Genomic DNA, 16,261 nt, shown 5'->3' on the forward strand with positions numbered 1-16,261 from the left:
TATTCCAATCTCTATTTACATCATCTCATTGCCTTCTCTTCTGTGGTGATATTTCTCTCCACCTCTCCAAGGAGACCTGTGATTGCATCATTATGCTCACCTGGATATTCCAGGCTAATTTCCCCATCTCAAGATAATCATATTTGCAAAGCCCCTTTTGGCATATAATGTTATCATCTTGAAAAAAGTGTGAAAGTATTAGTTGCTTAGTCATGTCCGACTGTTAGAGAACCCGTGGACTGTAGCCCACCAGGCTTCTCTGCCCATGGAATTCTCCAGGCAATAATACTGGAATGGGTAGCCATTCCCTTCTGCAGGGGATCTTCCCAGCTCAGGGAACAAACCCAAGGTCTGAATTGCAGGCAGATTCTTTACCATCTGATCCACTAGGGAAGCCCAATATAATCATCTTTCAGTTCAGTTCAGTCATTCAGTCGTGTCCGACTCTTTGGGAACCCCATGAATCGAAGCACGCCAGGCCTCCCTGTCCATCACCAGCTCCCGGAGTTTACTCAAACTCATGACCATCGAGTTGGTGATGCCATCCAGCCATCTCATCCTCTGTTGTCCCCTTCTCTTCCTGCCCCCAATCCCTCCCAGCATCAGGGTCTTTTCCAGTGAGTCAGCTCTTCACATCAGGTGGCCAAAGTATTGGAGTTTCAGCTTCAACATCAGTCCTTCCAGTGAATACCCAGGACTAATCTCCTTTAGGATGGACTGGTTGGATCTCCTTGCAGTCCAAGGGACTCTCAAGAGTCTTCTGCAACACCACAGTTCAAAAGCATCAATTTTTCGGCGCTCAGCTTTCTTTATGGTCCAACTCTCACATCCATACATGACCACTGGAAAAACCATAGCCTTGACCAGACGGACCTTTGTTGGCAAAGTAATGTCTCTGCTTTTTAATATGCTATCTAGGTTGGTCATAACTTTCCTTCCAAGGAGTAAGCGTCTTTTAATTTCATGGCTGCAATCACCATCTGCAGTGATTATGGAGTCCAAAAAAATAAAGTTAGCCACTGTTTCCACTGTCTTCCCATCTATTTCCCATGAAGTGATGGGACTGGATGCCATGGTCTTAGTTTTAGGGAGCCTTTATTCAGTCTATCATAGCAGTCCTCTTGAATTCACACTGTTAATCTTAAAAAGTTCTCCATGCTACCAGTACAGTTCAGTTGCTCAGTCGTGTCTGACTCTGTGATCCCGTGGACTACAGCGTGCCAGGCTTCCCTGACCATCGCCAACTCCCGGAGCTTACTCAAACTCATGTCCATAGAGTAGGTGAAGCCATCCAACCATCTCATCCTCTGTGGGAGTAGAAGGACGTGTGCTCCTCTGCAAGGACTCCAAAATTATAACTCGTTGCTGAACAACCATTGGCAGGAGAATGTTGGATCCCACCAAAAAAAGATACCCCACGTCCAAGGGCAAAGGAGAAGCAAGATGGTAGGAGGGGTGAAACTGCGTTTAGAATCAAACCCCATACCTGCCAGACACACGTGGAGGGCTCAAACACACCTTGTGCGCACCAGGACCCGGAGGCCCCACAGAGATGGAGCCAGAACTGTGTGAGCGTCTCCTGCAGAGGTGAGGGGCAGCAGTGGCCTGCTGCGGGGGCAGGGGCTCTGGGTGCAGTAGACCTGGGTGTGGCATAAGCCCTCTTGGAGGAGGTCGCCATTAACCCACCATAGAGCTGCCAGAACTTACACAGGACTGGGAAACAGACTCTTGGAGGGCACAAACAGAACCTTGTGAGCACCAAGACCCAGGAGAAAGGGGCAGTGACCTCACAAGAGACTGACCCAGACGTGCCCATGAGTGCCCAGGAGTCTCCGGTGGAGTTCTGTGGGTCAGCGGTGGCCTGCAGGTTTTGGGGCACTGAGCGTAGCAGTGCATGCTGGGACCTTCCGAAGGAGGTCGCCATTATCTCCATCACCTCCACCATGGTTTGGCCTCAGGTCAAACAACAGGGAGAGAACACAGCCCCGCCCATCAACAGAAAATTGGATTAAAGATTTACTGAGCATGGCCCCGCCCATCAGAACAAGACCCAGCTTCCCCCTCAGTCAGTCTCTCCCATCAGGAAGCTTCCATGAGCGTCTTATCCTTCTCCACCAGAGGGCAGACAGAATGAAAACCATAATCACAGAAAACTAATCAAACTGACCACATGGACCGCAGCCTTGTCTAACTCAATGAAACCATGAGCCATGCCGTGTAGGGCCACCCAAGATGGACAGGTCATGGTGGAGAGGTCTGACAAAACGTGGTCCACTGGAGAAGGGAATGGCAAACCACTTCAGTATCCTCGAGAACCCCATGCTATAGACTTAATTTTCACTCCAACACTGGTTCTGTTTATTTCTTGCATGTTATGTACCTCTTTATGCCTCCCAGTCACACATACTTCATTTAAGTCTCATTGCAAAAGCTGAACTTGAGACCATTTTCTGTAGATTACCACTTACTACATCCTCCTGAGATGCTTTGCCCCGAGCTTCCCAAGACTTTGTATGCTTAGTCAAACTGAGTCGTGTCCGACTCTGCAATTTCAGATATTTGTAGGCACTAGAGTCCACTTCACATAAAACCAAATATATTAAAATGTATCCCCATTTCATATTAAATATAATTTTTATATTAAAAATAAAAATTTAAGCAGCATTTTATAATTGATTTTAAAAATTTAGCTCAGGGCTTCCCTGGTGGTGCAGTTCTTAAGAATCCAACTGCCAGTGATGGGCCACAGTTTCAATCCCTGGTCCAAAGACCCCCACATGCTACAGGGCAACTAAGCCCATAGGCCACTGACGCCATGCTCGAGAGTCTTCTTCGAGCTGCAGCTACTGATCCCGTGTGCCACAACTACTGAAGCCCGAGAGCCTGGAGCCTGTGCTCCACAGAAGTCACTGCAATGAGAAGCCTTCACACTGCACCTAGGGAAAGCCTGAGCACGTAACGAAGACCCAGCTCAGCCAAAAGTAAATAGATAAATCAATCTAAAAAAAAAAGATTACTTTTCACAGTTGGCTGTGGTTTCTCATCAGTCATCTCATATAACTTGGAATTGGGAAAAGCTAATCTACAAGTTGTGTTCAAAGTTAAAGACATTTTTATGAATATGAAAGGAAATAATGGTTTGATATATATTATGTTTTACAGCTATTTAAGTATTGCAGTTTCGCAGTTTTCATAGTTTAGGGTCAATATATTTTTTTAACAGGTTTCAAGTGTTTTTGGGGACGCATGAAAAGTTCATAGGTCCTGGTTTTTAAAATGATCTGCTTAAAATTTTATAACACAAACACAATCTATTCTTAGAATATTATTGTTTATCAACTATTATTTGCTCAGGGAAGTCTTTCCTGACCTTGAATATATTAGATTTGTCTGTCATATGCTCTCCTAGCAAACTGTGCTTCCCATCAGTATCTCCATCAACTGTAATTACATAATTATTTCTATTACTATTTATCCACAATCTTTTTTCTCTGCTAGCCTATTGAGAGCAAACCTGCATCTTCTCACAGGAAATCTGTTCCAGGAGGAGGATTTCATCACTGATGAGAGCCTGAACGTAAAAAACTAAAAAGCATTCTTAAAACACATCCTCCCTTCTCCACGTTTTATCTGTGACATCTGCCTTTAACATTGAATGTGCCTGTAATGACTACAATGTGGTCTTCTGAAGACATAATTTGTTCTTGGCTGCTTAGCAGTTCTGGTCTTGGGTCTCTGGCCCTTCTGGAGACCCTGTGAGCTACCTAATATGCTTGGCAAAGTCGTGATGAATCTTTTTATTTACCACACAGAAATACATTTAAATGTTTAGCTGTTGTATTCATATGGGGTGGGGGAAGTTCAAGAGGGAGGAGACATATATATACTTACGGCTAATTCACGTTGTTGTATGGCAGAAGTCAGCATAATATTGGTACAGCAGTTATCCTACAATTAAATTTTTAAAAAGAATGCTTTATATTTATCCTGGAGTTTCCCCAGGTATAAGGTTGTTCACCACACTAAACAAAATTTTGCAAACTTAAAACTAGACCTTTGGTGGGGGGGGGGGGGGGGATGGTTTCAACTTACTGAGCCCCTAATCAGGTGTCAGGAACTGTGGTACATTTCCCACACCATTGCACTAAATCCTCATAAGATTAAATTCATTTGTTACTATCCCCATTTTACCAGGAGTAAACTGAACTTCAGGGCTTCCCTGGTGCTCAAATGGTAAAGAATCTGTCTGCAGTGCAGATCTGGGTTTGATCCCTGGGTCGGGGAGATCCCCTGGAGAAGAGAATGGCAACCCACTGCTGTATTCTTGCCTGGAGAACTCCATGGACAGGAGCCTGGTGGGCTACAGTCCATGGGGTCACAGAGGGGCCGACATGACTTCCTGACTAACACTTTCTTTTCTTAGACAACTTCACAGTAGCAGCACAGTGCCCACAGGAGCAGGTAAGCAGGGCCGGGGTCTAAACTCCACCCTGGCTCCAAAGCTCAGACTTCTTCGTTTCATATGCTCCCTCATGTTTCTGAGCATTGCTGCTACCTACCCTGGAAGACTTCTTTCTTATAGGATTGTGTTAGGCAGGGTGCTCATAACCAAGAAATAGCGTTGAGGAAGGAGACCATGTCCCAGGGATGGTGAGATGGAAAGTCAGGAGGAACCTGGGACACCGAGGAAGATGCTACTCAAGCCCAGGTCTGCTGATTCCTGGTCATGTTACACAGAAAAGCAAAACCTTTCTTGGTTAAGCCACTCCAACCTAACACATGCTGCCTAACCACATCTATTACAGTGACGGGAGTGGTTCTACTTTTGAAACTTGTAGGAGTTGAAAACAATTCTCTCCCTGAGAATTAGTATCCCCATTAAGACACAAAAGAGTTGAAATTGTGTTGTTTTTGTGTGTGTGTGTGTGTGTGTGTGTGTGTGTGTAACCAACCAAAGAAATTCTTACATTAGAAAGCCTGGAATGTGCTCGCTTCGGCAGCACATATATTAGAAAGCCTGGACTTCACATTTCCCAGATGTCGGGGTAGGTGGTTCTTGGCTGCCCTGCCCAGAGCCAGGCCTCCTGCTGGCCAGACACAGCAGTGATTAACGGGGAGGGCACAGTGAGAGCTTGACTGAAACTTGGGAGTGTCAAACTTCCTTTGAAAGAAATGAAAAAAATTCAGTTTCTTTCCATGTAGGCAAATCTACTTCCCCCAGCTGTTTAGGGTTTTCTGGTCTGTGACATTAGCATTTCTAGATTGCTGTTTTCTTCAGCTTTCAAGTCTGAGATATATGAGTCAAAAATAAAACCAAGAAGTTTACCACTGGTCATCTTATATTTGTTTTATGTATAATCATCTGTCAGAACAGGCTTTATAAACTTTGGGCTACTGTACAAGTAAAATTCACTCTAGAGGTATGATAAATTGTCACAATTAATACTATTTAAATAGATATGGTTCTGATGGTTTGCATTTAGTTTTCCTACATATCCACCAGTGTATTTTGATTCAACATGCTTGATTACAGACTCTCCCCGTTGTTAACACCTACTCCATTTCAGTGCTCACTTGAAATTTAGTCATTCTATACAGGGAACTGCTGGGGCCCTAGGAGTTGAGAGGAGGAAATCCTTCTTAATCATAATGCTGAAAGAGCCATGATACTTCCAGCCCAGAGGAATGGGCTGTAGTGAGGAGTCCAGGTAGTGCCGAAAGGCTAGGAAGGAGACAGGTCCTGAGCTCTTCCAGTATGAAAGAAATGCAAATGCATCTGGTACATTTATAGTCAAATATATAAACACCTGGTCCTGGTAAAACAAACAATTTGGAGATAGTTGTGATATGGACTTACCATGGCTTGCCTCCTGCTTCTATGGGTGTCTGAAGGCCCCCGAAAGCCCTGAGTCTCCTAAAGGGAGTGGTGTTTCTGTTGAGTTGACAATGATAGAGCCGCTGCTTAGCTCAGTGGCTGTTTCTCTGGTGATTAGGTGTTAAATGCTGTCCATGGAAATAATGGGGATATTCAACCCGAATGGGATGGAACTAACAGGTGGCTATGGAAGCCTTAGACAGAAGTGCAGAGATGCTCTACCAAAGGGGAATGGCAGAACCTCCCACCAACATCTATGATCTCCATACTATGTCATCATTATAACTTATAGGTATTAAAAAAAAATCACATGCCAGAGCCCCTAAGGAATTACATAGCATTATGAAAAGAACTGAATATACAACTGGCAGATAACTATAAGGTTCAGTTCAGTTCAGTCGCTCAGTTGTGTCCGACTATTTGCGACCCCATGAACCTCAGCACGCCAGGCCTTCCTGTCCATCACCAACTCCCGGAGTTTACTCAAACTCATGTCCATTGAGCTGGTGATGCCATCCAACCATCTCATCCTCGGTCATCCCCTTCTCCTCCTGCCCTCAATCTTTCCCAGCGTCAGAGTCTTTTCCAATGAGTCAACTCTTCGCATGAGGTGGCCAGCGTACTAGAGTTTCAGCTTCAGCATCAGTCCTTCCAATAAACAGTCAGGACTGATCTCCTTTAGGATGAGCTAGTTGGATCTCCATGCAGTCCAAGGGACTCTCAAGAGTCTTCTGCAACACCACAGTTCAAAAGCAGCAATTTTTCGGCACTCAGCTTTCTTCACAGTCCAACTCTCACATGGATGTGAGAAAAACCATAGCCTTGACTAGATGGACCTTTGTTGGCAAAGTAATGTCTCTGCTTTTTAATATGCTATCTAGGTTGGTCATAACTTTCCTTCCAAGGAGTAAGCACCATCTGCAGTGATTTTGGAGCCCCAAAAAATAAAGTCTGACACTGTCTCCACTGTTTCCCCATCTATTTCCCATGAAGTGATGGGACCAGATGCCAGGATCTTAGTTTTCTGAATGTTGAGCTTTAAGCCAACTTTTTCACTCTCCTCTTTCACTTTCATCAGGAGGCTTCTTAGTTCCTCTTCACTCTCTGCCATAAGGGTGGTGTCATCTGCATATTTGAGGTTATTGCTATTTCTCCTGGCAATCTTGATTCCAGCTTTTGCTTCTTCCAGCCCAGTGTTTCTCATGATGTACTCTGCATATAAGTTAAATAAGCACGGTGACAATATACAGCATTGACGTACTCCTTTTCCTATTTGGAACCAGTCTGTTGTTCCATGTCCAGTTCTAACTGTTGCTTCCTGACCTGCATACAGGTTTCTCAAGAGGCAGGTCGGGTGGTCTGGTATTCCCATCTCTTCCAGAATTTTCCACAGTTTATTGTGATCCACACAGCCGAAGGCTTTGGCATAGTCAATAAAGCAGAAATAGTTGTTTTTCTGGAACTCTCTTGCTTTTTTGATGATCCAGTGGATGTTGGCAATTTGATCTCTGGTTCCTCTGCCTTTTCTAAAACCAGCTTGAACATCTGGAAGTTCACGGTTCACATATTGCTGAAGCCTGGCTTGGAGAATTTTGAGCATTACTTTACTAGCGTGTGAGATGAATGCAATTGTGCGGTAGTTTGAGCATTCTTTGGGATTGCCTTTCTTAGGGATTGGAATGAAAACTGACCTTTTCTAGTCCTGTGGCCACTGCTGAGTTTTCCAAATTTGCTGGCATATTGAGTGCAGCACTTTCACAGCATCATCTTTCAGGATTTGAGGTTAGTCACTTGTAACTCCTTAGGCATAAACAGTCCAAGTTTTGTTACTTTTTGTTTTTTAAAAGATAGTCAGAGTTACTTATATATAATGCTCTAGAACCACCTGGTAATTATTTATTCACTATCATACAAATTTGTCACATAACTTATGGGTGAATACTGGAGTAAATGCTTATAAAATGGGCTTTGAGGGTACAACTACTAAGTCTATTCTAATAAAAGGTTTTTTTAAAAAAAATAAGAAATAACATTAAAAACAAACTGAAAAGAAAGCATTCTTATGCAAATTAAAAAAAAATTAAAAGCAAGATTTCTGAGTTTTTCTTTAGTCAATATAAATTTCTAGCTCTGTCTTTAATACATCAAATTCCTTCTGTATATTGACAGAATATATACCAGAATCTCTGCCTGTTGTAAACCCTGCCTTTGGGAAAAACGGTCCCATTTTTCTGAGTTTATTACCTGTGTTTCATAACTCACGGCATTTTGTGGGCTATCAGTAGCAGTATTTATTTCTACCAAAAATTCACCAACTCTTAAATATGGAACTCAGGTTCTCTAAAAGTCAAAACAAAAAACATTTCTGCAAACAGTGATGGTAGCTATTTCCACAGAAGAGTACTGAGCAGAATATTCTACATTCCTTTACGCATACCAAGGTAATGCTTGCGCATGGTAGAAGCGGAATAATTGCACGTCAATCTTACCATCAATTCATGGCGATCAGTTACACGATATATTTGATAACATGTAATACATACCTGTCATATATGTAAAACATATTATGAGCATTAGTGTTCAGTAAGACAATAGCCCAATAACAAATGACATTTTGTTATTCAAATGAGCTTATAATGTCAACACCAATGCTAATAAAAATATATAATAGGCCGAACTCATCAACAGCACAGTTGTAATTCATTTGAAGTTTCCCACATTTCAAAGTCTTTCATAGATAAAATGAAATTCTTCTATTTTGTGAAATTTTAATCTTTACCTGTTAAAGGTTTGGCAAGGCAAAGGCTCCCCTGTTAGCAGAGGAAAAAAAGCAGAGATGGAACAAATAGGTCACCATACATATCACATATGTTGTGAGCACCTCTTTACTCCTGTAGGACAGAAAATTCTGGGTTTCCACATTCTTCATGCTTTAGCAATCAAAATAAAAGCATAATTTACGTCTAGACAGATGTAAAATGCTTCAGTTTTCATTTAAAATTGGTGTTTCCCTTTTCAGATTATTTAAAATAAAAAAAAAAGAATTAATTCTGTCTACTAAGGTTTTTAAACATGGACATTGTGAGTTCTTTTCATATTGAATTTTAAGGGATGATGCTTCACTCTATTTCTAGACTATTAGATGCAAGAAAGGTTAAGTGTGATGAATCAGTACAATGTTGGTAACATGGTGACCCTTTAAAACCAAAGACATAAAAAAAAAGTTTTTTTTCAAGGATATTTTAACAAATAAGGATTTGCTTTGTAAATACATGCCATACTTAAAGACAAAACTTGGATTAATTGTTATATTCAGGAAATAGGTATTTTATTATTTAGCCCTTTATATGTGCGTGAGAGAGAGGGAAAGAGAAAATTTTCAGCTTAAGTAAGACTCTAACTTCCTGAGAATTTTCTAATTAGGTAAAAATACTGATTGAGATATTTACTTGTCTTACCAGCAATTGTAAGAAAAATATACTTTGCATATTCATGAGAAACATCATAAGTACATTATTGGTTGATATCTTAATGAGGCATCTGTTTAAACAGATGTTTTAGTTGAGAAAACTGTGAAACATGCTTCTAAATTTACAAATATCTCGGTTACTCTTCCTTGCCTGGGAGGTTGAGCCAAAGTTTACGTAGATTAGAGGAAAGCCTGAGTCTGGAAAGATTCAAAGGATCCCATAAATGCAGGTAAAGTAATACAGTTAAGTAACTTGGGAATTACTTTAATAATTATTTACAGAATGTCTGTTGCTTTCCTTCTTTGCTCACATACAAGTGACCTGAGTTACTCCGTCTTCCTGGTCAAACTGTCCATCATCTAGTTCCCGCAGGACGCTGTCACTATTGCTGCCAGAGAAGCTGCTGGGCTGGGCTGGCCTCTTCTCCTTCATCCAGCATTCCCTAGAAGGGGCGAGTAGGCAGTCCTCAGGCGGGCTTCTGCTCTCTGCGGGCTGTAACAGGTCTGTGTCCAAGCTGACGCTCCTGCTTGGGGCTTTACTCCTGTCTTCACTTTTCACATGCCGGCTGCCTTTCCTCTGAAACACGAGAGATTAGCAACTATGAGTTAATAAAAGGCTGGGTGTCGTCCTGCCCCTCTGATCTAGCCCTCTGCCCACTTCTCTTCCAAATCCTGCTCCTCTTCAAGGACAGCTCAGGGCCGCCACCCCGCCAGGAGAAGGTGTGCTCCCCGTTCTGTTAATAAACATCTGTGGCTTCATGGTCCACCGTTCTCCTTGTTGTCAGGGTGGTCATGTGGCCCGATCTGGGCCCTCAACAACACCTCTGAGGAGAGAGACCTGTTGAGATCATACTTTGGGGAACAAAGCAGATAGAGATACACTTGAAGCTTCCATTTTTCACCTTGGTATTCGTTGGGATCTGAGCAGCAGAAAAAGTGCCTTAGAGGCCACCTCACCCCTGTTTCTATAGGAATAGTCTGCACAGATAATTCAGATAGAGATCATATTGGAAGAAGGGGTGCCTTTCCAGGTGGGGTGGACCCCTCTCCTTGTCCTACTACAGACCGCTTCTGCCTGGCATGGTGGGATTGTTCAGCAATGGGACCAGCTCATTCTGCAGGCTGTCTGAGGAGCTGTAAATATTTTCACAATAAAATATTACTGAGACCTGACCACACCCTTGGTGCGGTTCATAATAAAAGGACATGGTTTTCCTGCCAAGGGTACTAAGTCGAAGAAAGGTATCTAAGTCAGTGGAAGGAGAGCTCAGGGAGACAACTTTCATGTTCAGACTTCTGATGAAATTTTCTCACGGGGGTTTCTTTAATACTGACAACATGACATATATTGGATCATGTGCATATACTTAGGCACAGAAACTGAATAAGGATACATGATAAAAGATAAAGTGAAAAGTGAATGTCACTCAGTCATGTCCGACTCTTTGCGACCCTAGAATTCTCTAGGCCAGAATACTGGAGTGGGTAGCCCTTCCCTTCTCCAAGGGATCTTCCCAACCCTGGGATCAAACCCAGCTCTCCCGCATTGCAGGCAGATTCTTTACCAGCTGAGCCACCAGGGAAGCCCATGATAAGATAAAAAATATTTTAAAGCCCATTATTTTCCATACTATCAAGAGTTTATTTTCTTAAAGCTCATTTACATGTTAGCTGAGAACTAGGATTACATTTTCTCAAATGTGAGAGGTAAAATTACTAAAATAAATAAAAAATCCCTTAGGAAAACAATATAGAAGTCAGATTCCTAGGCTAGTCTTAGAAAAGTTTGTTAGACTATAGATTTGTTGAACTACTGTGTATAAAATACAAAAGTATTTTCTGCTGGTTTTCATGGCAAATACACAATACAAACAAGCAGCTGTATTAAACTGAATTTTATGGGCTGCTGGGGAATGCAACCACAGTTGACGGTGGTTGGCTGACAGCATTGTTTACATAGGGAGATGCAGGCTGCAGTGTGCTGCCTAGAAAGGAGTGTGTTGGCAGCTCATCTTTTTCTTGGCTGGTTACCTGAGTCCTTGGGCAAGTTTAAAGGAACAAGCCTGCGTGGGACCTGCCTCAGTAAAGGCCCACCCTCGTGTCTCAAGTCAGATATAACTTGATGGTGGGGACATTTTCATTTGCATTCATCAAGTGCAAATATTAGATCTCAAATCCCTTTCTTTTTTATTCTGATTCACCAAATGTACTGAGTTTAACACAAGCAGTTGAACCTGACAGATTTGCCCTTAAGGTACAGAAGTTGAGAATGGCATGTTCTCCCTGGTGTTGGGACACTGGCGGGTGAGGACAGAGCCTTTTGGCTGCAAGCAGGCCTGGTGGATGCTGCTCCTTTCTCAAGCCTGGCTGCTGGCTCCTTCCCCATACGCACAAAGGGTGCATTCACTCCAGGATGACCTCTCCTGTTGCCTGAATGAAATGGGAAGGAGGGGGTGCCTGGAAGCACTTGGCAGTCTGGGTCTTTCCTTCTTCATAAGCATCAGGGCCAAAGGTAAATTTTGCAATGAATTCCTTATTGTGTATCAGCCAATAGAGGCTTACTCTCACATACTCAATGAGAAATTTCTTAATAAAAATTAGGTATTAGTCAGGATAATAAGATAGAATAATTTGCTTTTAGATAAGAATTAATAAGTAAACAAACACCAAATACCAACTTCAAATATTAGAAGATAATTAAATACCTAACTCTAAAAAAGATTAGAAAAAACCCTGATGTTCAGAAAGACTGAGGACAGGAGGAGAAAGGGGTGACAGAGGATGAGATGGTTGGATAGCATCACTGACTCAGTGGACATGAGTTTGAGCAAATTCCAAGAGATGGTGAAGGACAGGGAAGCCTGGTCTACTGCAGTCCATGGGGTCACAAAGAGTCAGAAATGACTTAGTGACTGAACAACAAAATGTCACAACTAATGCTTTTCTTTTTTACTAAATGACTCTTAATAAATACATCTTCAGCAATGACATTGCCTCCCTTACTCCACATGAGAAGACTCTTGAGAGTCCCTTGGACAGCAAGGAGATCAATCTGTCAATCCTATAGGATATCAGTCCTGAATATTTCCTGGAAGGACTGATGCTGAAGCTAAAGTTCCACTACTTTGGCTACCTGATTCGAAGAACTGACTCATTTAAAAAGACCCTGAAGTGGGGAAAGATTGAAGGCAGGGGGAGAATGGGATGACAGAGGACAAGACAGTTAGATGGCATCACTAACTCAATGGACATGAGTTTGAGTAAGCTCTGGGAGATGGCGAAGGACAGGGAAGCCTGGCATGCTGCAGTTCATGGGGTCGCAAAAAGTCAGACACATCTGAGTGACTGAACAGCAACTCCACATGAAATAATAGCTTTTCCAACAAATCAAATTGCAATGTTCTTATAACTTAGAGTGTAGGAGACAGAAACCTGACCAGTCCATGAAGATCATCCACTCTAATCCCTCCTTCTACCGACATGGGGCCCAGAAACAAGATGGTATTTGTCCAAGGTCAAAGGATAGCTGGCTTTGAACTGGAACCTGAGTGTCTTACCTTATTCTTTTTACATTTTTCACTATGCAAAAATGTGAGTAGATTTACGGTCAAAGATTTGTATGTTTCTCAAAGATTTCCAATCACAAAAATAATACATGCTCAGTGTAGAAAACCTGGTAAAAACAAAGAAAAAAAGCAAAGCCCATCCACAATCCCATTTCACAGAGATACCACTGTTAAGATTTGACATGTTTTACTATGTATATCTGGAGAAGGAAATGGCAACCCACTCCAGTATTCTTGCCTGGAAAATCCCATGGACTGAGGATCCTGGTAGGCTATAGTCCATGGGGTGGCAAAGAGTCAGACACGACTGAACGACTTCACTTCACTATGTATATATGGGCTTCCCTGGTGGCTCAGTGGTAAATAATCTGCCTGCCAATGCAGGAGACACATTCGATCCCTGGGGGGGCAAGATTCCCTGGAGAAGGAAATGGCAACCCACTCCAGTATTCTTGCCTGGCTAATCCCATGGACAGAAGAGCCTGGTGGGCTACCAAAGAACTGATACCTTTGAACTGTGGTGCTGGAGAAGTTTCTTGAGAGTCCCTTGGACAGCAAGGAGATCAAACCAGTCAATCCTAAAGGATATCAACCCCAAATATTCATTGGAAGGCTAATGCTGAAGCTCTGATACTTTGGCCACATGACACAAAGAGCCGACACTTTGGGAAAGACCCTAATGTTCGGAAGGAATGAAGGCAGGAGGAGAAGAGGGCAGTAGAGAATGAGACGGTTAGATAGCATCACTGACTCAATAAACATGAATTTGAGCAAACTTCAGGAGATAGTGGAGGGTAGAGGAGTCTGGCATGCTGCAGCCCATGGGGTTGCAAAGAGTCAGACATGACTTAGCGACTGAGCAACAACACTGTCTACTTGCATATGCACACAAAGATGTGTATAGCTCACTTTTGCACTTAGCACTCACTGTATTTTGAGTATTTCCCTATGTCATAAAGAGATTTTTTTTTCCATTTATTTTTTATTAGTTGGAGGCTAATTACTTTACATCATTACAGTAGTTTTTGTTATACATTGAAATGAATTAGCCATGGATTTACATGTATTCCCCATCCCAGTCCCCCCTCCCACCTCCCTCTCCACCCGATCCCTCTGGGTCTTCCCAGTGCACCAGGCCCGAGCACTTGTCTCATGCATCCAACCTGGGCTGGTTATCTGTTTCACCCTAGATAATATACATGTTTCAATGCTGTTCTCTTGAAACATCCCACCCTCGCCTTCTCCCAGAGTCCACAAGTCTGTTCTATACATCTGAGTCTATAAAGAGATTTTTCATGCTACATTGCTAGGCTTATTCCTATAGGTTCTCAGAATTCATATGGGTTCTTTCTTCTGATATTTCACTATAAATTTGGAGAGATTCTATCAAGATCTGCATGCAGATCTAATGCCACCATTGATAAAATCAGTCAGTTTTGTTTTGGTTTTTTCACTGTGCTGGGTCTTAGTTGTGGCATGTGGGAACTAATTCCCTGACCAGGAGTTGAACCCAGGCCCCCTGCATTGGAAGAACAATCTTAACCATTGCACCACCAGGGAAGTCTCCAATTGATCAACTTTTGAGAATCATCCTCATTTACTAAAATGAGTTACCCATTTCAAATACTTGAGACTCGGTGACAAAGCAGTTGCATTTATGGTGCCCTACCAGTCTACCTTTCATTTTCCACTCATGATGTCTTAAAAACATAAGCAGAATTATACCAGCAATTATAAGATATCGCATGCCTTGTATAGTGTCATGATGGATAGAGTGGAAGAGTAGCTAAAAAATATGATTTATATAGCAATAAAAACATGGAGTGGACATTCAGGATTTCTCCCCCTTGTGTTTTTCAGGCTTGAGGGAGGACTAGAAAGTCACTGGAAGGCTAAGTGTAGCTCTGATACCAGTTAGAAGAGTCAGAGGCTTTGAATCACACAGAGAAACCCCACAGAATATGCTTGCTCACAAAGTATGTTCCTGGGTCAGGTCATCCAAGCTTGGTGCTGTCAAAATCAGTCAAGCCTGGGAAGGGAAAAGGTGTAGTGGACAACCACTTTTCCAGTCAGCTTTCTCATCCACCTTCTCTACTGCAGTGTGGGCACATGACCCAATCAGATCCAGTCAGAGTCCTTCTCTGGGATTGCTGTGTTGACTTTAGGATAACAAAGCTCTTTCTGGACTTCCCTGGTGGTCCAGTGGTTAAGAATCCATGGGGTCAATCCCTGGTACAGAAGAATTCCACATACAGCAGGGAAACTAAGCCTGTGTGCCACAACTACTGAGTCTGCGCTCTAGAGCCCTTGAGCCACAATTATTGAAGCCGGTGAACCCACCCTTGAGGCTGTGCTCTGAAACAAGAGAAGACACCACAATGAGAAGACCAAGCACCGCAGCTAGAGCTCACCGCAATGAAGGAAGCCTGGGAGCAGCAAGGGAAGACCAAGCGCAGTCAAAAAAGAGCATTTAAAAAGAAAGTTTTTTTGAAGCATTAAGTAATTTACAATATTACATAACTTTCAGGTATACAACATAGTGATGCAATATTTTTATAGATTATATTCCACTTATTTATTAAATATTTTAAAAACTATTTACTTGATTTCATTGGGTCTTAGCTCTGGTGTGCAGGCTTCGTTGGCCTGCAGCATGTGGGATCTTATCTCCTTGACCAGGGATTCAACTCAGGTCCAGGGAGTGAAAGTGCCAAGTCCTAACCACTGGACCGGCAGGGAACTCCCTGAGACTGGCTTCCTTTAATCACTATGCTTTTTGAGATTGCTGCTGTTGTTCAGTCACTAAGTCATGTCCTACTCTTTGTGATCCCATGGACTGCAGCACACCAGGTTTCCCTGTCCTTTACTATGTCCTGGAGTTTCCTCAGACTCATGTCCTTTGAGTCGGTGATGCCATCCAACCATCTCATCTTCTGTCGCTCCCTTCTCCTCCTGCCCTCAATCTTTCCCAGCATCAGGGTCTTTTCCAATGAATCAGTTCTTCACATCAGGAGGCCAAGTATTAGAGCTTTAGCTTTAGCATCAGTCCTTCCAGTGAGTATTCAGGGTTGATTTTCTTTAGGACCGACTGGCTTGATCTCCTTGCTATCCAAGGGATTCTCAAGTCTTCTCCAACACCACAGTTCAAAAGCATCAATTTTTTTGGCACTTAGCCTTCTTTATGGTCCAACTCGCATATCCGTACAGTACTGCTGGAAAAACCATAGCTTTGACCACAGGGACCTTTGTCAGCAAAGTGAGGTCTAGGTTGGTCATAGCTTTTCTTTCAAGAAGCAAGCATCTTTTAATTTTGTGACTGCAGTCACCATCCACAGTGATTTTGGAGCCCAA

At 42.6% G+C, this 16,261-nt stretch overlaps 1 protein-coding gene across 7 annotated transcripts in view; it reads right to left on the reverse strand.

Annotated features, from left to right (window-relative positions):
* Nucleotides 1–7,732: 7,732 nt before the first annotated feature.
* RFTN2 (raftlin family member 2) overlaps nt 7,733–16,261 on the reverse strand; it is an 85,990-nt gene continuing 77,461 nt past the window's right edge. For 6 of the 7 annotated variants that reach the window (XM_020893561.2, XM_020893563.2, XM_070458503.1 and 3 more), the window contains one exon: nt 7,733–9,921. In XM_020893561.2, the coding sequence (XP_020749220.1) occupies nt 9,652–9,921 (270 nt within the window). In that variant the 3' untranslated portion in view covers nt 7,733–9,651. The remainder of the gene's footprint in view (nt 9,922–16,261) is intronic. The other variant, XM_070458504.1, reaches the window with a different exon arrangement.

Source organism: Odocoileus virginianus, chromosome 30, assembly GCF_023699985.2.
Source record: "Odocoileus virginianus isolate 20LAN1187 ecotype Illinois chromosome 30, Ovbor_1.2, whole genome shotgun sequence".
In the NCBI taxonomy this organism is placed as follows: Eukaryota; Metazoa; Chordata; class Mammalia; order Artiodactyla; family Cervidae; genus Odocoileus; species Odocoileus virginianus.